This window comes from Pongo abelii, chromosome 7, assembly GCF_028885655.2.
Source record: "Pongo abelii isolate AG06213 chromosome 7, NHGRI_mPonAbe1-v2.0_pri, whole genome shotgun sequence".
NCBI lineage: Eukaryota > Metazoa > Chordata > Mammalia > Primates > Hominidae > Pongo > Pongo abelii.
In genome coordinates, this window is record NC_071992.2 from 10,746,871 (window position 1) to 10,773,141 (window position 26,271).

General features: G+C 48.8%; 2 protein-coding genes and 1 long non-coding RNA gene across 5 annotated transcripts; all 3 read right to left on the reverse strand.

The window, feature by feature from the left end:
- LOC129060882 (activated RNA polymerase II transcriptional coactivator p15-like) lies at window positions 1-739 on the reverse strand. The gene has a single exon (XM_054561168.2). It carries the CDS (start codon window positions 428-430, stop codon window positions 47-49), a length of 384 nt encoding a protein of 127 aa, XP_054417143.1. The 5' UTR covers window positions 431-739; the 3' UTR covers window positions 1-46.
- A 2,344-nt stretch (window positions 740-3,083) lies between these two features.
- NEIL2 (nei like DNA glycosylase 2) lies at window positions 3,084-20,404 on the reverse strand. Of its 3 annotated transcripts, NM_001132242.1 has the most exon segments (6): window positions 3,089-4,479; window positions 7,040-7,236; window positions 10,094-10,446; window positions 18,462-18,601; window positions 19,700-19,861; window positions 20,241-20,333. In NM_001132242.1, coding segments are annotated over 4 exon segments (999 nt in total). In that variant the 5' UTR covers window positions 18,600-18,601; window positions 19,700-19,861; window positions 20,241-20,333; the 3' UTR covers window positions 3,089-4,168.
- LOC129060883 (uncharacterized) lies at window positions 7,407-10,085 on the reverse strand. The gene is made up of 2 exons (XR_010141047.1): window positions 9,569-10,085; window positions 7,407-7,716 (listed from the first exon to the last, which is right to left on the reverse strand). It is a non-coding gene; the product is annotated as an uncharacterized LOC129060883 (long non-coding RNA).
- Window positions 20,405-26,271: the final 5,867 nt, after the last annotated feature.

Consider the following 26,271-nt stretch of genomic DNA (forward strand, 5'->3'; position numbering starts at 1 on the left):
TTAAAACAACTAGAACAGTACAGGTTTTATTTATATGGCTCGGATTTTACAGTTTTCTTACTGCATCATCAATGACAGAAATCTGTTCCTTCAGCTGGTTCCATTGTTCTGGATTTAAAGAAATACCTTTTCTTCCTGGTTTCATTTCACCTTCAGGATCCATCCAATATTCTCTAGTATCAGTTAGCACTTTCCCTTTAAAATCTCGAACGCTAACGTACCTCATTTTCCCAATCTGAAACTTGTTATCATCTCTGCTGCTGCCGCTCTGTTTAGAAGATGACAGAGCTCTCGAAGTTTCACCTGTCTTTTGCTTCTTTACAGGTTTTTCTGGAGCAACTTGAGTTTTCCTCTTTAACTTTTTGTCAACCTCACTGTCAGAATCACTGCCAGAAGAGCTTGAAGAAACAAGTTCCTTTGATTTAGGCATCGCTTAGCTCGGCTCTAGCAGTCGAACACCCTCCTGCTTGTTCACTCGCGACTCCTCCCTGCCCTTCATTTTCATCCCCTCCAAGGCCAAACTTCCTGCAGGGGAGACCACCCTCACACTCCACGTCCTCCCTCCCACCCGGTCGCTTCCCACTGCTGGCACTCTGCACACAGTGCTCTCCTGAAGGTCATCATGACCTCGAATTTGATCACCTGCCAAGCCCAAGGGGCCACTGCTCCATCGTCCCGCCTTCGTCTCTGCATGATTCACGATAGCGACAGCCCACTTCTCCTTGGACGTTCCTTTCTCCACTTACATTTGACCCATCTCACTGACTGGTTTCTCCTTCCTCTCTTGCTCCTTAAACACAAGACTTTCTCTAGGATTCCCTGCACCTTTCCTCATGCTCCATGACACCCTGGTGAGCCTCTCTAGCTCATCATGACTCCTACTAGGAAAGCTGTCCCATCGGTGCCTCTAAGACCAGTTTGTCCTTGGGGGGGGCCAGGCCTGCTCCCCAATTACGTTGTCTCCATCTCCACAGCACAGGTGGTCGCAGGCTCGAGCTCAACACGCCTCAGGGGGTGATACACAGTGCCTGCTCACCCGCCGTGCCTTTCCCCATCTGCCAGGCGGTGGCCTCTGCCAGTGCTCAGCTCAGTGCCGGCTGACCCGCTCCAGTGTTTCCTCCTTGCCCCGGTGCCCACACTGTTGGCCAGCTGACACCAACAGAGCCCACTGCCGCCATGGCCCGCACCTCTCACCCTCTCCATTCCTACAGCTACAGCCACCCCATCGCTTCTTTGTCAACAACTTCCTTCTTGGCGCCACAACTGCCTTTTCCTTTCTACCAATCCCAGTTGGAGCAGACCACACGCAGGCCATGGTGTTCAGTGCCCGCCACGTCTGGGGAGCCCCTGGACCACTGTCCTGTAGACACCCACTCATAGGAAATGGTCTCAGCCTCATTTGCCGCAGCTCATGCCTGGAGTCCTAGTCATAGTCCATATGGGTTAGAAAGGTGCATTTCGGTACACACACACAATTTTTTTTTTTTTTTTTTTTTTTTTTGAGATAGAGTCTCACTCTGTGGCCCAGGCTGGAGTGCAGTGGCATGATCTGGGATCACTGCAACCTCTGCCTCCCCGGTTAAAGCGATTCTCTTGCCTCAGCCTCCCAAGTAGCTGGGATTACAGGAGCCCACCACCACACCAGACTGATTTTTGTATTTTTAGTAGTGACGGGGTTTCACCATGTTGGCCAGGCTGGTCTTGAACTCCTGACCTCAGGTTATCCACCTGCCTTGCCTCCCAAAGTGCTGGGATTACAGGCATAAGCCACCACGCCCGGCCCACATTCTTTGATGTTACATATTTTATATATGTGCATATATACACACAAGTGCATGAGTATGCTCTTCTACTCTTCTAAATACAAATAAATCCATTATTCAATATTTTCCCATCGTCTATTCTGGAATTGAGGTTTTATTCATTTTTTCTTAAATCCAGGCCTTCATGAAGGGAAAGAGGTTTTTATAAGCTATTGTACGTTTTTTCAAAAGAGTGGGAGGAGATGACCTTTGAGAATTTGAGGATTTTCTCCCAAATTCCTTTGTAGCCTGTAACAGACTGAATTGTGTTCCCTTAAAATTCACATATAAAGCCCTAATCCCCAGTGTGATCTTGAGGAACCGAGTCAGCCAGCCCTTGATCTTGGACTTCCCAGGCTCCAGAACTATGAGAAATAACAGTCTGCTGTTTGAGTCACCTCCCCTATGGCACACTATGGCAGCCAGAGCTGACTCAGGTATGGCTCTGGCGCTCGTTAACTGCGTGAGCTTAGCGAGGTCCTCAGCCTCTCTAGACTCTTTCGTTTTCTCATCTATAACTTAAGGACAAGGGTGAGCACCTATCTTCATGTGTTGTTTTGTAGATCACGTGCAAGAAGTAAGTGAAGTGGTGAGGACTGAGTGAGGGAGAGACAGCCCTCAACACAGGAAGAGCACCCGGTGCAGGAGGAGCCTTCAGTACAAGAGACTTGCTCTGCCATCAAGTGGCTCTCTGCACTGTTGACAATTGTCAATCATTTAAGACAGAGGAGGCCAGGCACAGTGACTCATGCCTGTTATCCCAGCACTTTGGGAGGCCAAAGCAAGTGGATCACTTCAGGTCTGCAGTTCGAGACCAGCTGGGACAACATGGTGAGTCTCCCTCTATACAAAAATACAAAAATTAGCCAGACATAGTGATGCACACCTGTAGTCCCAGCTACTAGGGAGGCTGAGGTGGAAGGATCACCTGAGCCCGGGAGGTCGAGGCTGCAGTGAGCCATGGTCACACCACTGTACTCCAGCCTGGGCAACAGAGTGAGACCCTGTTTCAAAAAAAAAAAAAAAAGAGAAGAATAAAGGAAAGCCAGAAACATCAGCCAGTGTTTTCAGCTTCACTCTCACAAATCTCTGTGCAGACATCATGGTGACAGAGGTCAAGTCCATCTCTGTTCACCTGGGGCAGAAGAGCAGGTGTGCGCTCACCTCCTCTCACTGCTCCTTTTATGTAGATTCCTCAGCTAACCCAGTAAGCCCTGGAGGCCACCTCCACGAATAGTTGTGTATTTAAAGACCTTTTACTACCAAATAAAGATGACAACAGCAAGTAACAGTGAGCTTTATTTTCATGTCACCGCTCTAGCTTCATTCACCTGTTGCCAACAACCTGAGGGAGTTTCTCCACAGCCCTTGACTCCTGAATTGTTCAACATACCAACAGTCACCAATACATTGACTTAAGGAGTAAACACGCAGCTTTTCTCTACAGACCACCAGGCACCCCAGAAAGGCACAGCTCCCTGCTCCACCCCTGCGCCTCTTGGTGCCTGTGTCCAGCAGGAAGGACCCAGCAGGAGGCTGAATCCAAGCACTGCTCTCAGGCCACTCTATCCTCATCCCTGGATCCTCCAGGGGAACAAGATTAAAAAAAAAAAAAAAAAAAAAAAATCCTTTTTTCCTGCTTTCCAAAATGGAGGGCCTTAACATCAACCAAAGTTACAAAACAAAAACAAAACACAGGAGCTAGCCAGGCACGGTGGCTCACACCCGTGGTCCCAACATGTTGGGAGGCCAAGGTGGGAGGACTACTTAAGTTGTAGGAGTTCAAGACCAGCCTGGCCAATATGGCAAGACCCCATCTCTCTAAAAAGTAAACAAAAATCAGCCGGGCATCACGGCACATGCCTGTAGTCCCAGCTACTCTGCAGGCTGAGGTGAAGACTGCTTGAGCCTGGGAGGGCAAGGCTGCGGTGAGCCAAGATCACGCCACTGCACCCTAGCCTGGGAGACAGAGCAAGACTCTGTCTCAAAACAAAAACCAAAAAAAAAAACCCCACATCATCCGCAAAGCCATGTTGGGAGCACAGCCATTTCCCATAGGCTTTCTTTTTCCTCGCCCCATTGCCTTCCGGGAAGTTTTCCCCTTACCCATTATCACGATTTTTCTCATCTTTCACTATGGTGCAATTCCATAGGATGAATTAACTGAACTAGAAAAGGATAAAAAAAAATCTAACCCTATGAAAACTCTGCCTTCAATATAACTCCAGGGAGATGAATATTGTAATACTGGCACCTCTGACCCACACTATCCTCTGTACCCCGTCCCTGCCCACATCCTCCTTTCTGGACACTTAGACGTCACGTTCCCCAAGGGGCAAGGTTCCATGAAGAGCACCACCAGCTCCTTAGGAAAACTGGCACTGCTCTGGCTCCTCTGACAACTGGGGCTGGCACTGTGGGCACCACCAGGTGAGCCTCTGTAACCCATCTTGGGGCCCAAACGCCTCCTTCATAACCTGGTGGCCAGCAGGGCACTGTTCTCTCTGGTAGACCTGTGTGCGCTGCGGTCTGCCTTGGAACTTGCCCTGCAGCCAGGCTGTACTGAACTCCACCACGTGATCCACCAGGACCTCCCGACGCGAGGCACTCAGGACTGAACCAAGAGAAAGGGGATGGATCCCAGCTCTGTACAAGGCTTCATTCTTAATGATGTTCCCTGAAATAAAGCGGGGGAACATAAGGGAAGGAGAAAGGACACACGGCATGATGAAACCACCCACAAAGTTAACAAGGCAGAAATCAGCTCTTCCACATGCTGTGGGACCCTGGGCGGGTCTGCGATCTCTGACTCCACTTCTCTGTCTGTAAAATGGAGTTGACAACTCCTACCTTTAAGGTTGCTGTGAAGATGAAATGAAACTCATGCATGGCCCGTCATGACAAACAGGCTATCAAAAAGGGATTGGGCATCTGACTGCCCGCACTTGAATCGCAGCTCAAGCAGATCCTTCCCATGTGGCCCTGGCAAGCTCCTCAGCCTCAATTAGCTGCAGTTTCCTTATCTGTAAGGCAGGGATGGCTTACCTGGTTTTTGTGAGCAGTAAATGAGAATTCACCAAAAAACGCTGAGCACAGTGGCTGGTATGTAGAGTACTCAATAAATATTAACTGTTGTTATTATTTAAAATGTCAGCCTGGTACATGCCTGTAATCCCAGCACTTTAGGAGGCAGAGGCGGGTGAATCACTTGAGGCTAGGAGTTCAAACCAGCCTGGACAACATGGTGAAACCCCATATCTACCAAAAATACAAAAATTAGCCAGGCATGCTGGCACCTGCCTGTAATTGCAGCTACTCAGGTGGCTGAGGTACAACAATTACTTGAACCTGGGAGGCGGAGGTTGCAGTAATCTGAGATGGTGCCATTGCACTCCAGCCTGGGCAACAGGGCGAGACTCTGTCTCAAAAAATTTTTTTTTAAATTAAAAACAAAATGTCAAGCATAGCTAGGTACAGTGGCTCACGCCTGTAATCCCAGCACTTCGGGAGGCAGAGGCAGGAGGATCACTTGAGCCCAAAAGTTCAAGACCAGCCTGGGCAACATAGTGAGAGCTTGTCTCTACAAAAATTTTAAAAATTAGTGAGGCACGGTGTCATGCACCTGTAGTCTCAGCTACTCAGGAGGCTGAGGTGGGAGGATCGCTTGAGCCACGAAGGCTGAGGCTGCAGTGGGTTGTGATTGTGCCACTGCACTCCGGCCTGGGCGACAGAGAGGAGAGAGACCCTGTGTCAAAAAATAAAATAAAATGAAATACCAGGCATAATGCTTGTTATGTAGAAAGCGTTTGGGGCGGTGTTATCTTATTATGTTTCTACTCCTGCCTCATTCTCTGTGAAGCCAGCCTCGATCCCTCCTTCCAGAACCAGTAACTCTCTTTGGAATGTTCCAACCATACTCTTTCAGCTCCACCAGGCATTCACTGCAATCTTTAGTAACCCACAGTGGACTGAGTCTGTGCTTGCTGGGCCATTAAACAATGATCTCCTTAAGGAGAGGTGGTGAGCGTGACAGTCAAGTGAGTGTCTGTGTGTTTGGAGTGAGCGGGTGAAGGAAATTCCTGCTCTTTCCAAGAGCCTCATAGTCACACTCCTCATTACACACATCAGTCTCTCCAGAATTCGTTGACAGAATACCTGGATTCACGTCTCAGCTGCACCATTTACTAGCGATGTGTTCTCTGCTTCAGTTTCCTCATCTGAAGGAAGGGAAAACCACTATAACCATCCTACAGGACAGCAGTAAGGACAAAAACGTGTGCCTGGCACATCAGAGCTGCTTGGAAAACACTGGCTGTTATTAATTACTACTGTTACTGTTAGCTCTTGTCATATATACCCAAAAAGCCATTTCCGACGGCTCTTCGCTCCTGAGTGCACAGGGACTCCCATGGTCCTAACATGAAAATGCAAGGCTGGTGCCTGCTGCACCACCTGGCCTCCTCCAACCCTCGTGAGGGGTGGTGAGCAGGCAGCAAAGCCACATGTTGGATATGGAGGTGACTCTGTCACCACCAACCTGCCTGATTGCTTCAGCAGCCAATTTTGGGCACAATTATTCCCCTGCTGTGAGTAATAAGAATGGCACGCTGTCATAGTCCCGCTAATTAGCTGTTATATGTATTTTTGAAATTGTTTAGCTCTTCTCCCTATCCTGAAATGCTCGCAGTTTCATTGCTCATGCCGCTGCAATAGAGAGAGGGAAACTGCTCCTTCACTCGCGTCGCATAAGAACCCAGTGTAGACTGAGTCATCTCTGTGCTCTGGCCAGGGCAGGAAGCTCCATCCACCCAAGAGCAGCATCCCTTAGAACATGCACTCACTCCTCTGTTAGCAGCCTGCACGACTTCAGTTCCTACAGACACAGGTCAGGCACCTCCTATGTGCAGGCGCTGCACTGTGCAGTGGAGGGTACACAGGTACCCCAGACATGACCCCGCCCTTTAGGAGGTGATGCTCCAACGCTGCTGGCAGAGGGCTCACAACTGATAACACAGTTAGGGTGTGGATTCTGAAGCCGAGAGACAAGTTAAAAACTGCCTGATCTAATGCCCTCAGTCTAAAAACAAGGGAAGTAAAACAAAAGAGATTAAGCAAGTGGCACCTCAAGACCAACAGCACTGGCACAATTAGGGTGGGCCTCAGGTCTTGTGACTCCCACAGGAGCGACTTTTCCATGAAGCAACTCTGTGGACTCACCCCTTTCCCATGAGTCATACCTAGCCCTGAGAAGTATCTCTGGTCCAGCAGTGTATAGCAGACAGGCTGAGCCTGGCCTAGAGCTTCTAGGGCTTGTCCTCGATGGAACTTCTCAGACAGGATGTCACAGGTGGGTGTGACCACTGGGGAAGAGCTCCAAGACATCTGACAATTATAAAATGCCAGGAAGCCACCACCACCAAAGTGCAGGACCAACCTGGGAAGAAAGAACAGGTCATATGTATACATCGTTACCACAATGTAATCAGAGCACACTCTGTGGTTGGATCGTACACACATACACACATCCCTGACTTACAATGGTTCACTTTTAATTTTTGATTTTATAACGGTACAAAATCAATGCACACTCAGTAAAAGCCATACTTTGAGTACCTATAAAACCTTTATTTTCAGTACAGTATTCAATAAATTACATGAGATAGTCAACATTTTATAAAACAAGCTTTGTGTTAGATGATTTTGCCCAACTGTAGGCTAATGTAATTGTTCTGAGCACATATAAGGTAGGTGAGGCTAAGCCCAGATGTTTGGTAGGCTAGGCATATTAAATACATTTTTGACTTATAATTTTTTTTTTTTTGAGATGGAGTTTCATTCTTGTCACCCAGGCTGGAGTACAGTGGCACTATCTTGGCTCACTGCAATCTCCGCCTCCCGGGTTTAAGCGATTCTCCTGCCTCAGCCTCCCGAGTAGCTGGGATTACAGGTGTATACCACCACACCTGGCTAATTTTTTGTACTTTTAGCAGAGATGGGGTTTCATCATGTTGGCCAGGCTGGTCTCGAACTCCTGACGTCAGGTGATCCACCTGCCTCAGCCTCGTAAAGTGCTGGGATTACAGGTGTGAGCCACCACACCTGACCTAATATTTTCAATACTCCATAACCCTTTCCATATAGAAAGCATATATAAAGCTAATTTTATTTATTTATTTATTTGGAGATAGGGTCTCGCTCTGTTGCCCAGGCTGGAGTGTAGTGGCACAATCACAGCTCACTGCAGTCTCAACCTCCCTGGCTCAAACTACCCTCCCACTTCAGCCTCCCAAGTAACTGGGACTACAGGTATGCATCACCACACCCGGTTCATTTTATTTTTATTTTTTGTAGAAACAGAGTCTTTCCTATGTTGCCCAGGCTGGTCTCTTACTCCTGGGCTCAAGTGATCCTCCTGTCTCAGCCTCCCAAAGTGCTGGGATTACAGACAGGAGTCACTATACCTGGCAAGCTAATATTATTTATTTCAAAGACCAACAAAGTAGATAAAACTCAGGCCAGCCTATTAAAGAAAAAAGAGACAAAGCAAAATAAATATAAAACATGTAAATGAGAAAAGAGACATAACCAGGTAAAAAGAGATTTAAAAATAATGGCATGATACACATTCACTCTATGGCACTATATCTGAAAACCTAGGGGTGAGCCTGCTTCGGGGAGGGCATTTCAATGCCTCCAGCTGGTGACTAATCCAGGACTCAGCAAAGGGCAGGCTCCTGATGATGACAGGTTTGCTGGGGGTTCTAAGAAAAGTCTCCTCATCTGAACTTCTAAAAATGATCTTCGCTTCTTCTGGATTTTTTGGTGTGAATAAAATCCTGGAGCTGCAGTAGCCTCTTGCTGCTGGTCTAAGGACAAAACCAATGCATGGAAAGTGCAAAGCCAGGAGAATCACAAGAACGTGAAGCCAGAACCTCGGAACTGCAGCCCCAAAGCCCACCCTCCTTCTTGAACTTCCAGTCATGTAAGCCCAAAATCTCCAGACCACAGAAGCTACTCCGAGTTATTTTTACAGCCCATAGCATCCTATGGTACCTACATCATGCCACAAATAAAGACTACAGTTCTAAACATTTTTACAAGTTATAAAACTTCAGAAAACAGAAGTCATGTGACTTTCTCTGGGGGCAGAAGGGGCCTTTTTTTAGTAAAAGGGGAAACCTACGAGCAACCAAGAAAAATACCCACCATTGATGATATAAAAATTTAAAATCCCGAATGCCAAGAGGCATCATAAGCATAGTCAAAGGACAGAGGACAGACTTGAAACAATACTGGCAACACATGTCACAAAAACAAACACTTTCTGTCCAAAAGCTTCAATACATTGATAAGAAGTACACAAACGACCTAACATTCATGAGATTTCAGCTCAGCTAGCACTTTCCTAAGGCCAGAAAAATGTACAGCCCTAAGAATGTGCATTCCCTCTGACCAGCAATAACTCCTCTGGGAATTGACACTGAGGACATATCCTAAACCTAGATAGAGTCTTATGCACAAAATGTTGATCTCAACATTCATAGATTATAAAAACTGGGGCCAAGCACGGTGGCTCACGCCTGTAATCCCAGCACTTTGGGAGGTGGAGGTAGGCGGATCGCTTGAGGCCAGGAGTTCCAGACCAGCCAGCCTGTCCAACATGGTGAAACCCCGTCTCTACTAAAAATACAAAAGTTAGCCGGTGTGGTGGCACGCGCCTGTAGTCCCAGCTCCTCGGGAGGCTGAGGCAGGAGAACTGCTTCAACCTGGGAGGCAGAGGTTGCAGTGAGGCGAGATTGTGCCACTGCACTACAGCCTGGGCCAACAGAGCAAGACTCCGTCTCAAAACAAACCAAAAAAACTCATCAAGCTGAACACTTAAGATCTGCATTCTACTGAATGTTAATTATATCTCAATAAAAAATAAACACATAAACAATATACTTAAAACAAAACTGGGAAAATCTTGTCCCTAAACTCAAAGCACACTAGTCAGGAGCCAGGCAATAAAATGTTCTTCAGGGACAGTCCACCCTCAAGTGCCACATTTGTTGGGAAAATTCTCCCCTTCTCCCAGCCGCCTCTTGGTGCACAACCCTCTCCTGCATGCAGACCACAGTCTACTTCCTATCACAGGTAGATACAGAGGTGGCCTCTCTCCCCAAGACAGCAGGGCCCTGGTGGGCAGACTGGACATCCTCAGTGTGTCCCCACTGCTGAAGTCCCAAACCCCACCAAGCAGGGCCCTATGACTATGAGAGCCCATGAGAATCAGATGGCCACACCATTACCTCGGGGAAGGGTCCCTCCAATCCCCTCTCTTGTTGGCTTGCTTGGCTCTGGAGAACTCATTCACCCAAACGCTGCCAAACAAACCAAAGCTGACACGCAGCCACCTCCCAGCATCTCCTGCAGGGGCGTCTCTCTCCAAATACTCAGAATCATCCTCGCCCTGGGGAACGAGTTCTGCAGACTGTGAGGATCCATCAGGGGTCTTCTGCCCGCTGGGCTCCCCAACCTGCTTTGGGTCCGCAGCCCCTTCCTTCTGCGCTTCTTTTTGTGGAGGCTCTGGTGGTGGGCTGCTGCCAGGGGGCCCCATTTCTTCATCTGGATCAAATCTAAGGAATAATTTCTTTCCATTGACCTAGAAAAAATGAACAGAGATCTAAGCCTTACAGACCCAGAGAGGGGAACTGGGGAATGCAGATATTTATCCTATTGCAAAGGTCTTCCTTCTCGCCCCTCCCGGGGGGCCTTCCCAAATGAAGTCTTTGGGCTCTGCCTTTTGCTCTTTTGCTCCAGTGGTGTGAGCAGTTCGCATGTGGTTTTCAAAGTGACTGGGAGCAAGTAGACTTAGTTGGCAGTGAAACAGACCCATGCTAGATGGCAGGGCCACCCTGGAATACCTGAAGGGAATCGCTCCCAATTTTTTCATGCAGTAGCTAAGAAATGAACATAAGTTGTCATTCCTTCATTCCATTCATAATACATTTTCTATGCCAGAAATAAGCAGTGTGTGGGAATGCACACAGAGCAGCTAAAGACAACACTCTGTAAAACTGGGTACCCCTCGCTACCCCCTCCACCAGCATATTGGACTTGATAAGAAAACAGTAATCAATAAAAATTAGATACTGAAACAAAAATTGATCAATGAATCAAATCACCACTGTAAAATGTACAAGGCAAAGGACCCACGTCATCTCACTGAAAATGATTTCAGTAAAAGAAAATAAATATAGAAAATGTGTGTTAAAGGATGTTCTGCTGCTTTTTTTTTTTTTTTTTTTTTTTTTTTTCAGATGGAGTCTCGCCTAGACTGGAATGTAGTGGCACCATCTTGGCTCACTGCAGCCTCCATCTCCTGGGTTCAAGCGATTCTCTTGCCTCAGTTTCCCAAGTAGCTGGGACTATAGGTGCACACCACCACAACGAGCTAATTTTTGTATATTTAGTAGAGACCAGGTCTTGCCACATTAGCAAGGCTGGTCTCAAACTCCTGACCTCAAGTCATCTGCCTGTCTTGGCCTCCCAAAGTGTTGGGATTCCAGGCATGAGCCACCATGCCCGGCCCTTGCTTTCAGTTTATTTTCATATTGCACCTCCTGATATACAATATGTGTGCCTAGATTCCAGGATGAGTCAGTTCTACACAGCCTGAAATTCAGGCAGTCTTTCAAGGAGTATAAACCAAAATATCTGGCATTAATACTGGAAATGCCTGTGTTACTTTTTTGACCACTACAGGTCCGTGCTTAAAGATCACTGTTCTGGTATGATCTTTAACTTGTTAATTAGTATACAAATTAATCTTGAAGTCCTCTACCCAAAAGAGCATTACCTTTTGAAATAATCCCAGAATAGCTTATCTGTAAATCTGAGCACAGATTGTTATCTGCCACATATTAGAAATGGTTTAACTGACCTACATTAAAAAAAAAAAAACCTGAGCAAGGATTTAAGCAGCCATAACAGAATTTGCTGCAGAAAATATTTCTTGGTATAAACTCACCAATGTTGATATACTTCTGATGAAAATAATTGTCAAGTGCCCATCATGAACAAAACATTTACTAGGTCAAAAATGTCTAGGTCAGGATGTCCTCATACCCTCTCCAACTATGGCAATTTCCGCTGTCCCTCTTTTGGGTTCCTGTGACATTGCAGCCACTTCAATTCACTAATCATTAATTAAGCTTATTCAATGTGCCTGGCAGTGTGCTAGGCTCCAAGGGCAAACAGATGAATAAGGCTCTGCAATGGTTTGAATGTGTTCCTCAAAAAGTATGTGTTGGAAACTTAATCCCCAGTGGAACAGTGGTAAGAGATGGCAACTTTGAGATTAGGCCACAGAGCTCTGGCCTCCTGAATGGAATAATGCCAACTGCAAATGACACGGCAAGATGCCAATGCCATGCCCTTCGACATCCCAGGCTCCAGAACTGTGAGCTAAATAGACTTATATTGCTTATAAATTACGCAGTCTCAAATATTCTGTAATAGCCGCAAAATTAGATGAGGACAATCTCCAATCTTCCCTTATCTATAACATGGGTGAACTTTGAGGACTTCATACTAAGTGAAATAAGCCAGTCAAAAAAACTCCAAATACTGTATAATTCCACTGATATGAGGTATCTGGGGAAGTAAAATTCACTGAGACAGAAAGTAGAAAGGTGACTGCCAGAGGCTGCAGGGAGGGAGGAAAGGGGGAGTTAGTGTTCAACAGGCATGGAGTTTCAGCTTGGGGAGATAAAAAAGTTCAGGCAAACTGTTAGACAACGTGAATATACTTAACATGACTGAACTATATACTTTAAAATGGCTAAGACAGTAAATTTTGTTATGTCTTTTTCATAACAATTTTTAAAAATTTTAAAAGGCGGTGGGGGTGGGAGGGGGACAACTATGAAAACAGATACCACAAGAGCACGGAGAAAAGTGTGGGTAGGCCAGGCACAGTGGCTCATGCCTGTAATCCCTGCACTTTGGGAGGCTGAGACGAGAGGACTGCTTGAGCCCAGGAGTTCGAGACCAGCCTGGGTAACAAAGTGAAACACCCATCTGTACAAAAAAAAAAAAGAAAAGAAAAGTGTGGGTAGAAGCAGAGGTAGCACACGGAAGAAGAGTCTACATGATGAGGGGAAGCTGGCCGTTACCTGGGCTGGGCTTCACAAGAAGAGTGGAGGACAGAGGAGACAGGGTGTTCCTAGCTGAGGGGACATACCTGAAGGCAGAGGTGGAAACCCCACACTGGGACAGGGGCTCCTGGTCAGACACAGCAGCCAGGGCGTGCGCTGTTAGCACTACTCCCAACAAACCCGCTATAGGAACCAAAGAGCTCTAAACTCTCAGGATCAAGAGGAGGAGCAGACAGGAGATATAAAGTCCCCCCAGAAGATGAGGAACAGGCACAGGAAGGGTAACTGATAAGGCAGAGCAGAGACCCCTGCTGCAGCACAGGGGCACCCCAAGGAAGAGGGAACCCAGGGAACCTACCCACCATGACCCCAGGTGAGCTGGAGATAGGGAGGCCCCAGGTGCTGTGGCAAGAGGTTAAAAATGGAAGGACTGGTCCTCATTCACTGCTGGTGGGATGATAAAATGGTGCAGCTGCCTTGGAAAACACTACAGAAGACACTAAAAAAGTTAAACATACTATATGGTCCAGCAATTCCACTCCTAGGAATAGTCTCAAGAGAAATGGAAACATACGTCTACACCAATACTTGCACATGAATGCCCACAGCAGCATTATCCATAGAAGTCAAAGAGTTGAAACAATCCGAATGTCCAACAACTGATGACTGGACATCACTGACCATAAAATGTGTGATACGGTTTGGCTGTGTCCCCACCCAAATCTCATCTTGAATTTTAGCTCCCATAATTCCCATGTGTTGTGGGGGGGACCCGGTGGGAGGTAATTGAACCATGGGGATGGGTTTTTTCCCATGCTGTTCCCATTATAGTAAGTCTCACAAGATCTGATGGTTTTATAAAGGGCAGTTCCCCTGCACATGCTCTTTCTTGCCTGCTGCCATGTAAGACATGCCTTTGCTTCTCCTTTGCCTTCCACCATGATTATGAGGACTCCCCAGACATGTGGAACTGTGAGTCCATTAAATCTCTTCCCTTTATAAATTACCAAGTCTTGGTTATGTCTTTATCAGCAGCATGAGAATAGACTAATACTGTAAACTGGTACTGGGAGGGGGGCATTGCCGTAAAGACATCTAAAAATGTGGAAGCAACTTTGGAACTGGGTAACAGGCAGAGGTTGAAACAGTCTGGAGGGCTCAGAAGAAGACAGGAAAATGTGGGAAAGTTTGGAACTTCCTGGATACTTGTTGAATGGCTTTGATCAAAATCCTGATAGTGATATGGACAATAAGGTACAGGCTGAGGTGGTCTCAGATGGAGATGAGGAACTTGCTGGGAACTAAAGTAAAGGTGATTCTTGCTATGCTAAGAGACTGGCAGCATTTTGCCCCTGCCCTAGAGATCTATGGAAATTTGAACTTGAGAGACATGATTATGGTATCTGGTGAAAGAAATTTCTAAGTGGCAAAGCATTCAAGAGGAAGCAGAGCACAAAAGTTTGAAAAATTTGCAGCCTGATGATGCAGTAGAAAAGAAAAACTCATTTTCTGGGGAGAATTCAAGCTGGCTGCAGAAATTTGCATAAGTAACTAGGAGTCAGATGCTAATCACCAAGTCAATAAGGAAAATGTCTCCAGAGCATGTCAGAGACCTTCACAGCAGCCCCTCCCATCACAGGTGCAGACACCTAGAAGGAAAAAATGGTTTCCTGGGCCAGGTCCAGGGCCCCCTCTGCTGTGTGCAGCCTAGGGACTTGATGCCCTGTGTCCTAGCCCCTCCAGCCATGGCTAAAAAGGGCCAATGTACAACCCAGGCTGCTGCTTCAGAGGGTACAAGCCCCAAGCCTTGGCGGTTTACATGTGGTATTGAGCCTGCGGGTGCACAGAAGTTAAGAATGGAGGTTTGGAAACCTCCACCTAGATTGCTGAGGATGTATGGAAACAACGGGATGTCCAGGCAGAGGTGTGCTGCAGGGGCAGAGCCCTCACTGAGAACCTCTGCTAGGGCAGTGCAGAAGGAAAATACGGGGTTAGAGCCTCAGGGCAGAGTTCCCACTGGGGCACTGCCTAGTAGAGCTGTGAAAAGAGGGCCACTGTCCTCCAGACCCCAGAATGGTAGATCCACTGACAGCGTGCACCCTGCCCTGGAAAACCCACAGATACTCAATGCCAGCCTGTGAAAGCAGCCAGGATGACGGACTGTACCCTACAAAGCCACAGAGGCAGAGCTGCCCAAGGCCGTGGGAGTCTACCTCTTGCATCCGCGTGCCCTGGATGAGAGACATGGAGTCAAAGATCATTTTGGAGCTTTAAGATTTGACTGCCTCGCTGGATTTCAGACTTGCATGGGGGCCTGTAGCCCCTTCGTTTTGGCCAATTTCTCCCATTTGAAACAGGTGTATTTACCCAATTTCTGTACCCCCATGGTATCTAGGAAGTAACTAACTTGCTTTCGATTTTACAGGCTCATAGGTGGAAGGAACTTGCCTTGTCTCAGATGAGACTTTGGACCGTGGCCTTTTAAGTTAATGCTGAAATGAATTAAGACTTTTGGGGACTGTTGGGAAGGCATGATTGGTTTTCAAATGTGAGGACTTGTGCTTTGGAAGGGCCTGGGGGTGGAATAATATAATAACTCCCATGATTCCCAGGTGTTATGGGATGGACCCGGTGGGAGGTACCCAGTGGGAGGTAATTGAATCATGGGGGCTGTTCGTGTGATAGTAAGTAAGTCTCAAGAGATCTGATGGGTTTGTTGTTGTTGTTGCTGTTGTTTTTTGAGATGGAGTCTCACTCTGTTGCTGAGGCTGGAGTGCAGGTGCGATCTCAGCTCACTGCAACCTCTGTCTCCTGGGTTCAAGCAATTCTCCTGCCTCAGCCTCCCAAGTAGCTGGGATTATAGGTGCCCACCACCATGCCCAGCTAATTTGTGCATCTTTAGTAGAGATGGGTTTTCAACATGTTGGCCAGGCTGGTCTCAAACTCCTGACCTCAGGCGACCTGCCCACCTCTGCCTCCCAAAGTGCTGGGATTACAGGCATAAGCCACTGCACCTGGCCTGATGGTTTTATAAATGGTAATTCCCCTGCACAAGCTCTCTTGCCTTCCACCATGTAGGATGTGCCTTTGTTTCCCCTTCGCCTACTGCCATAATTGCGAGGCCTCCCCAGCCATGCAGAACTGTGAGTCCATTAAACCTCTTTCCTTAATAAATTACCCAGTCTTGGAAGGGGAGAGTGGAAGGAGCTTGGTTTCCAATGTTGCTCCTATACCACCCTGGACTGTTCCATTACTGGAGGAGGAGAAAACCTTGAGTTGGAGTAGCCATTTTTCTGAGTCTGTTATGAGTAATCCAACACAACTCCTATATAGAAAATGGAGAGCTGACAAGGAAAGGATGTGCCAGACAAACAGATGGCACAGAGTGCAGCCAAGCTCCCTCCTGCCTCATCAACTCAGCCCGCTCACTCCACCTCCATCAGCCCGCCTATAACTGCTTCTCAAGCCTGAAATGCCCTTTCCTCCCTCTTCAGTCCACTGAAATCCTCTAGCCTTCAAGGCCCAACTCAAGTCCTACCTCCTGCGCATCTTCTCCAGGCCACCGGGACCTCTTCCTGTCAGGGCCATTACCTGGGCCTTCATCATGTGCTCTGCCCTCCCCATTTAGCGTAGCTTAATAGTGTGGCCTGTGTCGATACAAGCCCTATGTTCTCAATTCAATTCTAAGTTCCTAGGGTCAGGGACCCACCGACAGGGAGAAGCAGGGAAGGGCGCTCACTTCAAAGCACTGCCAGGCAGCCCCAAAGGTTCCCTGCAACATGGGTTTCTGCTTGGTTTACTGGGAAAGCAGCTCCCAGTCCCGTCTACAGGTTCCTTCACCGCACATCCATCTGCCCACCCATCCACTTGGGAAATATTCTGTTACAGCCAGCTCTGTGGCAGACACCCTGGTAAGTGCTTGGGATCCAGAGACAGAGACATAATCCTGCCCCTGCAAACCTCGCAGGACAGTGTGTACAAAGAGGCCACAGTCCTGGAGGCCATGGGACCCCGTGCTCTCACCTGTTCCTTGCCAGCCACCTGAGCTTGGGCTAAGTACTCCCTTCTCCGAGCCTCAGTCTCCCAAGGAATCAACTATGGGTAAAGGCTACAGGATCTCTTCCAGTTCTAACTAAGAACGGTTTTAAAACCTCCGTGTGTGTGTGTCGCGGCGGTGGGGGGTGAGGGCAAGATGGAAGAAAGGGAACTAGTACTTATGGAGTGCCCGTTATGTGCCAGGCATAAAGTCTACTTAAAACAACAATTTTAAGAGGTCAATGGCCTATCCTCATTCTACAACAGAAGAAAGAGCTATGAGATGAACATGCTTAAGAGCACACGGCTAAGCAGCTGCAGAGCGTGTGAGTTCATCTGCAGGCACCACCCGTGCTTCCTACGTGCCGGCACTCAGCTAAGTGCTGGGGGCACAATACTGGCGAGGAGCAGCCCCTGCCCTCTGCATCTGTCCTCTCCCCTCAAAAAGCAGAACAACTCAGTAAAAAGGGAAGAAGAACAGGAGGAAGTACACAATGTCCTGGAAGCACAGAGATGGAGTCTCCTTCCCACCTAAAGCAGGTAGGGCAGGCTTCTCTGAGGATGCAATGGCCAAGTGGAAGCTGGAAGACCAGGAATTACCATTATAAATTGAGGGGACAGGGGCAGAGTTGGGAGAAAAAAGAAGAAGTGCTTGAGCAGGGACAGCGAGTCAAAACCACGGACGGAAAGACTAAGAAGAGTCAAAGGCAGTTCCATCGATCAGAAGACAAGTTTGGGGCAGGATAAGAAGGCTAGAGAGGGAGGTAGGGGTGAGAAAACAGGGAGCCCCGTGAGCCCCTGGAAGGATGAGCTGGTTTGAATCTAGATCTGAAGGTTCTGCTTTTTTTTTTTTTTTTTTTTTTTTTGAGACGGAGTCTCACTCTGTCACCCAGGCTGGAGTGCAGTAGCACAATCTCATCTCACTATAATCTCGTCCTCCCGGGTTCAAGCAATTCTCCTGCCTCAGCCTCCTGAGTAGCTGGGATTACAGGCACCCACCACCATGCCCAGCCAATTTTTGCATTTTTAGTAGAGACGGGGTTTCACCATGTTAGCCAGGCTGGTCTTGAACTCCTGATCTAGTGATCCGCCCGCCTCAGCCTCCCAAAGTGCTGGGATTACAGGTGCGAGCCACCGTGCCCAGCCGGTTCTGCTCTTTCCTTAATTCTCCACCGGCTCAGGGGAATGGAACACAGTTCCCAGCCAAAGGTGCCCATCAGCTGTGGCCGGAGAGAACAGAAGCACTCCAGACCCTCTGAATCGGGGTCTCCAGCTCATCCACACACGTTCTTTACAGTTCTACAGTCCACAGCGATATCTACTTCTGGCTGAGACACGTGAGACTGAAAGACGGAGCTGCATGGAGTCCGAGCTTGGTGGTTCCGGACTCAGGGAAGTGACACCCTGAGACATATGGGGATAGATTCTAGGGGAGGCGCAGGATGTGCGACAAAGCCGGCCCTTCAGAGGAGGATTGCCTCACCTGGGTGTCCTGGAGCCACAGACACTGCAGGCTGGCGGGCTGTAGCTTCTTACTGCTGCCCCCTGTCTTGACCACCTGCTGACCCACAAAGGGGGAGACCAAATGGTGAAATTTCCTCACCAACGGACCTTCTGGCATCCCTGTGGGCAGAAATGGGCAAAAGAGGCCACGGACTTAGCTCATTTATCTCTAGCATCTTTAACAGGTGCCAAGCATCCTCCATGCCGCCATTTTTGCTGCCAACTAACTTTAAGAGCAAATATGGCCAAAAAGGCAGTGTGGCTGGGAGGGGGTCAGATCATAGAGAAGACCAGCTGTGGCAGGGTGTGGCAAACTTAGCAAAAAAGGCAGCCCCTCTTACCTTTCTTCATGCAGCAAACACTTACTAAGCACCAACAGTGTGCTAGGCAGCACATCATGGGCACCATCCACTTTATTCCTGAGCGGCACCTGCCACACCAGGAGCTGGCCCTTGTTACTTTTTGCCTGGGCTGTGCACCTCTAACACCTCCTGACTTTCTCTGTCCCCCCTCCTCCCGCTCTCAAATAACAGCCATTCCGACCCACTGCTGCCGACTTATTTCCCACTTTTGAAGGGCCCAGATGCCGCCCTCCAGGACCGTCGGCCACTCGCATGGGGGAGGTGTGCATGAGACGACCAATACGCGGACAGAGCTCAGAATCATAAGTGAGACCCCCAGCCACGTAGGTAAAATACAGATAGTTATCTCTGATCACCGAGAAACAGCTGTGGTTCTGTTTTAATGACCACGCAGGGCTCCTAGGGCCACCTCTACTCTCCCTGCCCCAATCATTCCAGTCCACTGAGAGCCGCCTACATGAGGCGGTCTGAGTGGTCTACACCTGGGCTGCTCGGGCAGGAGACTCGCAGCCTCACCCAGGGCAGCTGCCTAACCATCTGTTCCTGCACCAGCCTCTCTATAAGTTATGATGAAAATCGAAAAGAATAAGTAGATATCGGGCACGTGGTAGCTATTATATTTCAGTGATTCTAAAAAACATTTTAGAACACTTCTAAAATCTCAGAAAGGGGGATGGCTCACAATCTCAGCATTCTCCTAGTTTCGGCAGCAGCACATTCAATAACGCGCATCTTACGCTCGCTGGTGCCAATTCACTGAGATGTACTATTTCCCCTCATCAGGCTTTCGAGACACTCCACAGGGAATCCTGACAAAACCGCCAGGCTGGAAGGAGACGTGCCAAACGCTGCTGACCTTAACCAGTTGGAAGCCTGATCCTCTTCTACGGGGAAGCTTCTGGAAAAGCCTTCATCTGAAATGCACCAAGTCCTGAAAACCTCTGGACACGTGGGCATGTTTCCCTTAGGGCCTTTTATGGAGATGGACAGGTGGGAAGCAAGCCGCCTCTGCAACAGCCTTGAAAGATGAGACGCGGAAGGGACTTCGAAGAGTCGCTGAGGATGCCGCGCCCACCCTCGGGCCCTCCCCGCCCGGGGGCTACCGAGGAGCTCGAGGCTGGCGCTGCGTCAGCCAGGGAGGGGGAGGGGCGCCTCCGCCGTTCTCTTCGGAGTGCCCGAGGCGGAGTCTAAGACCACTGCTTTCCCAACTCTGCCTCGGGGTGTGGGGAGAGGGGCGCAGACGCGGGTCTGAGGGTCACTGGGGGCCTCCAGGCGTGGGCAGCACCTCCGCAGGCGGCTGAGACGGAGGAGGGCCCCGCGCCCGCCCTCCCTTCCTGTCCCCTCCCGACTTCTCCGCCAGGCCGCGGATCTACCGTAGGGCGGGCGGCTGCACTCACCGGCTCCGGGAGGGTGGCACCTCGGCCCGACCTAGCACCGCTGCGCAGCCCGCACAGCCGCTCCAGCTGGGCGCGGAGATTTCCCGGCGCGGCGACCCTTGCGGCCTCCGTCCCCTTAGGGGACGCCCTTGTAGGTGGACGCTGCGGGGCTCCTCCCCCAAGCGAGCGCGGACTCGGACCTCGAGGGGGTGGCGGGGTGCGCGCAGGCGCAGGGCTCATTCCCTGGAAAATGGGTCTAGGTCGAGGCTGCTTTCTTGCGGGTGGGCGAGGGGTTCCGTCCCGGGGGTCGCTGGAGGCAGGGCTGCATTAGACGGTCGAGAGTGAAAGCAGGGATGGAAGAAGGGTGCAGGCTGGGACTAACATTGGAGAGACGCTCTTGCAACTTTTTTTTTTTTTTTTTTGGGGAGACAGTCGCTGTGTCACCCAGGCTGGAGTGCAATAGCGCGATCTCGGCTCACTGCAACCTCCGCCTCCTGGACTTAAGCGATTCTCCTGCCTCAGCTTCCGGAGTAGCTGGGATTACTGGCGCCCGGCTAATTTTTGTATTCTTAGTAGAGACCGGGTTTCACCATGTTGGCCAGGCTGGTCTTGAACTCCTGATCTCAGGTGAGCCGCCCTCCTCGGCCTCCCAAAGTGCTGGGATTACAGGCGTCAGCCACCGCATCCGGCCCTTTTGGAACATTTCTTGTCTCAAGGAGACAGTTATAGGGAAAAGTCAATGGGTGTGTGAATGGGACAGCCTGGGTGTTCCCACAATGGCAAGCCTTTCCGTGGGTTCTGCTTGGCCTCCGAGCCTAATGAAGTCGGGTGCAAAGGAAACAGGTGGTCAAGACTCGCGAAATTCTGAACGGGTGGGATTTTTTTTGCTTTCTATTATTTGAATTTTATTACTTGAATTTTTACTATAAGCAAATTTTGCTTAAAATATTTGTGTATTAAATTTTTTATTTCAAAGAATAAAAGAGATAAAACAATAGGCTGTTTAAAGATACATATGTTTTCTTGTCTTTAGTTCTCGAAGGAGGATGGGGAGCCAGCGCTTTCCAGGAAGTTGGGAGGAAAGTCTGGGGAACTCCCCAGCAGGTGTTCAGGAAATAGGCTAATAGGCTGTGGTGAAGTCACCATGGACCCTAGCTGAGGGGGCCCTGGGAAAGGACTTGGTCAGCACAGGGAAACAAGCCCAGCCCACCGTCAGAGACATGATTGTGTCCTACTGATTGAGAGGGAGGGTACAAGTGGCCTTCCCACAGTGGTCACCTACTGAACAGGCTAGGGCAGGAGGTGAGGAGAGGGAGGCCTGGAGAGGCCTAGGGTGTAGGGTCCTCATCTAGAAAGGCATCTGGAGGCAGAGGGGATGAGGTTGGAGGGCATGGGTTTGCAGGAGGCATCCTTTGGAGAGCCTCTGGTCCCCCTCTTTCTATATCTGGCCTTTTCTGGAGAATAACATCCCCCCCACCCCCAGGATGCCCCTGCTATAGGATCAGGCTCACCACAGTGGTAGATTCTGGGCCCCCGAGCTTCCCTTTCTGTAGACTGGCTGAGCCGGGAGGGAAGCCATAGCCACAATCCTCGCCTTACCGGGTGGAATGAATGCCTGGTGCCTAAAGGGGTTCTTCTGAAGCTAAGGGGCTATGCAATTGTAAATCAGATGGTTCACAGCTTGGCTCTGTCATTGGTGGTTATTGTTTATTGAGCACATACTATGTGCAAAACACTGTTGTGAGCTCTTTGCATATATTGCTTCATTATTAGTTGTGGGGATACAAGCAAGTCACAGTATCTCTGACTTCATTAAATGGGATATCTATTAAATGGTATTATAGAAATATTACAAAGCCACGCTTCTCAAACTTCAACGTACCTATGAATCCCCTGGGAACCTTGTTTAAATGCAGATTCTAAGGTCTATACCAGGGCCCAAGATGTTGCCTTTCCAGCAAGCTGCTGGGTGATGCTGATGCTGTTGGTCTAGGGGCCACTTTTTTTTTTTTTTCTGTGACAGAGTTTCACTCTTGTTGCCCAGGCTGGAGTGCAATGGCGCAATCCCAGCTCACTGCAACCTCTGCCTCCTGGGTTCAAGGGATTCTCCCGCCTCAGCCTCCCAAGTAGCTGGGATTACAGGCACGCACAAGCATGCCCAGCTAATTTTTGTATTTTTAGTAGAGACAGGGTTTCTCCATGTTGGCCAGGCTGGTCTCGAACTCCTAACCTAGGTGATCCTCCCTCCTCGGCCTCCCAAAGCGCTGCGATTACAGGTTTGAGCCACCGCGCCCGGCCCTAGGGACTACATTTTGAGCAGCAAGAATTTAGAGCATAGCGATTCGCAGTTGGTAGACACTCAGGAAATTGAGTGAATGATTCAATTCATCCATGTTATGTAAATGATTAGATGAGATACTAGCCAAGAAACACACATAAACTGTAAGTATATGCAAATGCTGTGCAAGCATATGCAATCATCATTCTAAGACAAAAAGGCTGAATAATCTGCCTGGAAAAGGCCAGCCTGGAATAGTGACTCCACGAGGAGTTGCTAGAAACCTGTTCCCATACCAGGCTGCCTGGGTCCACATCCCACCACCCAGCTGGGAGAGCCTGGGCAAGTAACTCACCCTTTCTGTACCTCAGTTTCTTCATCTGTAAATAATGACCTTACTGATTTATTTTCTTTCTTTCTTTTTCTTTCTTTCTTTCTTTCTCTTTCTTTCCTTCCTTCCTTCCTTCCTCCTTCCTTCCTTCCTTCCTTCCTTCCTCCCTCCCTCCCTTCCTTCTTTCTTTTCTTTCTTTCTCTCTTTCTCTTCTTTCTTTTCTTTGACAGTCTCACTCTGTCACCCAGGCCGGAGTACAGTGGTGTGATCTCGGCTTACTGCAACCTCCGTCTCCTAGGTTCAAATGATTCTCCTGCCTCTGCCTCCCGAGTAGCTGGGATTACAGGTACCTGCCACCACACCCTGCTAATTTTTGTATTTTTAGTAGAGACAGGGTTTCACCATGTTGGCCAGGCTGGTCTCGAACTCCTGACCTCAGGTGATCTGCCCCCTCCTCGGGCTCCCAAAGTGCTGGGATTACAGGCCTGAGCCACTGCGCCCGGCCTCTGTGGGATTTCTTTAAAGGATTCGCTTCCATCACTGCACTGGGTCTGGTGACTGCACTGGGTCTCCAGCACTGGATCTGGTGTATAGCATCACTAAACGTTTTAGTAATTATTATTTATATTATTATTATTAGTAGTAGTAGTAGTAGTATTTGTCTGCCTCCTGGATTGGGGCAACCCCCAAGCCCACTGGAGTGGGCCTCAGCTCCAAAAGGATGGGCGCCCAGCTTTCTAAGAGGCGCAGAATCAATTGCTCCCCCTTCCTTTGTGCCCATTTTTTTCCAACAGAGCTAGAGTTGTAATGCACATGAAAATAGATTAAAATACAGCCGCCCCAAAAAATGCGAGGAAGGGAGTGAAAGAGAAAAATACTAGGATCCTGTAATGGCTTGAATTGCTGCTGAGAGTTTGGGGATTGTGAAGCACACGGTTCAGGGTCCATGTGGCTCTACGGGCACCTCGGGAGCAGGGGCTGAGTGAGGTTCCGCAGGCTCTTCCAGTTGCCCCTTTTTTGGGGAATGAGCCGTGGACAGTAAGCCCTATTCCCCAATGTCTCTAGGTCTTTATTTCATCACGTATAATTTGGGAGAATTTGGAACCAAGGATTCTCCTCAACTTCTACAAAGACACTGAAAGACTCTTCCTCTTGGACTGCCGTCTAAACCCAGACTGGGCAGGGCTTCTCAGCTTGTAGATTTCCACTGTTTAGGAGACACAAGAGCGGGGTGTAAAAGCCCAGATTCTGGAGTGAAATAGATGTTGTTTGAACCCTGATTTGCACTTACTAGCTCTGTGACCTTCAACAAGTGACTAAAAATCCGTAGGCCATATCTTTTTTATGTGCAAAACGTGAGTGGGGGGATATGGAAGTGTTTCCTGCGGCTATAGAAAGCTGCTAGCAGCGTTTGACATGCAGTCGTGTTCAATTAGCAGCAGGTGATTTTTGTTGGCAGAATTTCGGGGCTGCTTACGGATTGACGGCTGGAAAACTCAGGCTGCAGTGGAAGCTGAAAGGGAGAACACGTGCGCCCCCACGTGGTAGGCGCATTAACTGCAAGGGCAGTACCCTGGGTCGGTCCCACGGCCCTCCTAGTGAGTGAGGGTGGACGGTCAGTGAAATGTTGCTCTTCCTCACGCCAGCTCTGTGGCTTTGGGCAAGTTCCCTTGACTGAGAGACAAAAGGATTTGAACCAGATGGTCTCGAGACCCGACATGATTTGTAAATGAGTCAGGCATGGTATCTCAATCTGGGCTTCCTTTCCTTAGCAAGGTTCAGTTTTCTTTGTTCCATTCAGTCTCTCCCTCCAGCTGTTGGAAACTTAAGGGTGCTAACTTCCCAGTCATTAGCAGCTTGTCTCCTGGGAGAAGTTCAGTTTCCAAGGTTACTTTGAGGAACAATGCTCTTTGGATGTGTGATCCTGGAATCATTTTTTTTAAGCCTCATTAATTGGGTCACAATGAAGACGCTGCTTTCCATTTGAGACTCGAGACATCAATTTTTTTTTTTTTTTTTTTTTTTGAGATAGAGTCTCGCACTGTTGCCCAGATTGGAGTGCAATGGCATGATCTCGGCTCACTGCAACCTCCGCCTCCTGGGTTCAAACAATTCTCCTGCCTCAGCCTCCCGAGTAGCTGGGATTACAGGCGCCTGCCACCACGTCTGGCTAATTTTTTGTATTTTTAGTAGAGATGGGGTTCCGCCATGTTGGCCATGGCTGGTCTCAAACTCCTGACCTCAGGTGATCCACCCACCTCAGCCTCCCAAAGTGCTGGAATTACAGGTGTGAGCCACCGCACTCAGCCAAGACATCAATCTTGAGTCTCCAGAAAGAGCATTTTCAAATCTGGGGGCCCTGAGGTGTCATCTGTACCAATGAGAGTGTGTGAGGCCCAGAGAGAGAGGTGAGTCATTTTCCTCTGATATGTGATTCCGTAGCTGCTGGTCCAGTCTTGGACACCTGAAGCTGCCCAGGCCAAACCATTTTACAGATGAGAATGCTAAGGTCAGAGCAGTTGGGTAAATGGCCCAACAGCACACAGCCAGCCCATGACCAAACTTGTGCTGGAAGACAAGTCTCAGAATTCCCCATTGTGGGCACTTCTGGTCCCCTCCTTTTTTTTAAGAAGGCAGAAGCGCAGGTGTCTATGGATACAGGATCCTTCCAGGTGTGTGTGTGCGGCAGTGGCCCCTCCTGGAGGCCCGAGGACCCAGAGGAACCCACAAGCCATTGAAAAACAGTCAGAAAACATCTAAGTAACCATCCATTTAGTATCTGTCACAAGGCCACAAAGTAAACTAAATGGAATGTCTTTGCCTTAGGCAGGAACCCAGCTTGGTGTATTGACTCTCTGGTACTTGTTAGCAGAGATGAAGAGTTATGATTTTTGTTCATTTTTATATCTATCTATTTATCTATCTCTTTATTTATTTATTTATTTTGAGATGGAGTTTCTTTCTGTCGCCCAGGCTGGAGTGCAGTGGCGGGATCTCGGCTCACTGCAGCCTCCATCTCCCAGGTTCAAAGGATTCTCTTTCCTCAGCCTCCCAAGTAGCTGGGATTACAGGTGCCTGCCACCACCCGCAGCTCATTTTTGTATTTTTAGTAGAGAGGAGCTCTCACCACATTGGCCAGGCTTGTCTCAAACTCCTGACCTCAAATAATCCACCTGCCTCAGCCTCCTAAATTGCTGGGATTATGGGCGTGAGCCGTGCCCGACTTGTTCATTTTTAAATTGTGGTATAATTTTCATGCGTTTGTTTTTGATCTACAAAAAATGAGGAAAACCCCAAATGATTAGTTAAAACTACTTCAAAACATGGGAGCTCTGCTGGGTGTGGTGGCTCACACCTCTAATCCCAGCACTTTGGAAGGCCGAGGTGGGCAGATCACTTAAGCTCAGGAATTTGAGGCCAGCCTGGGCAACATAGTGAGACCC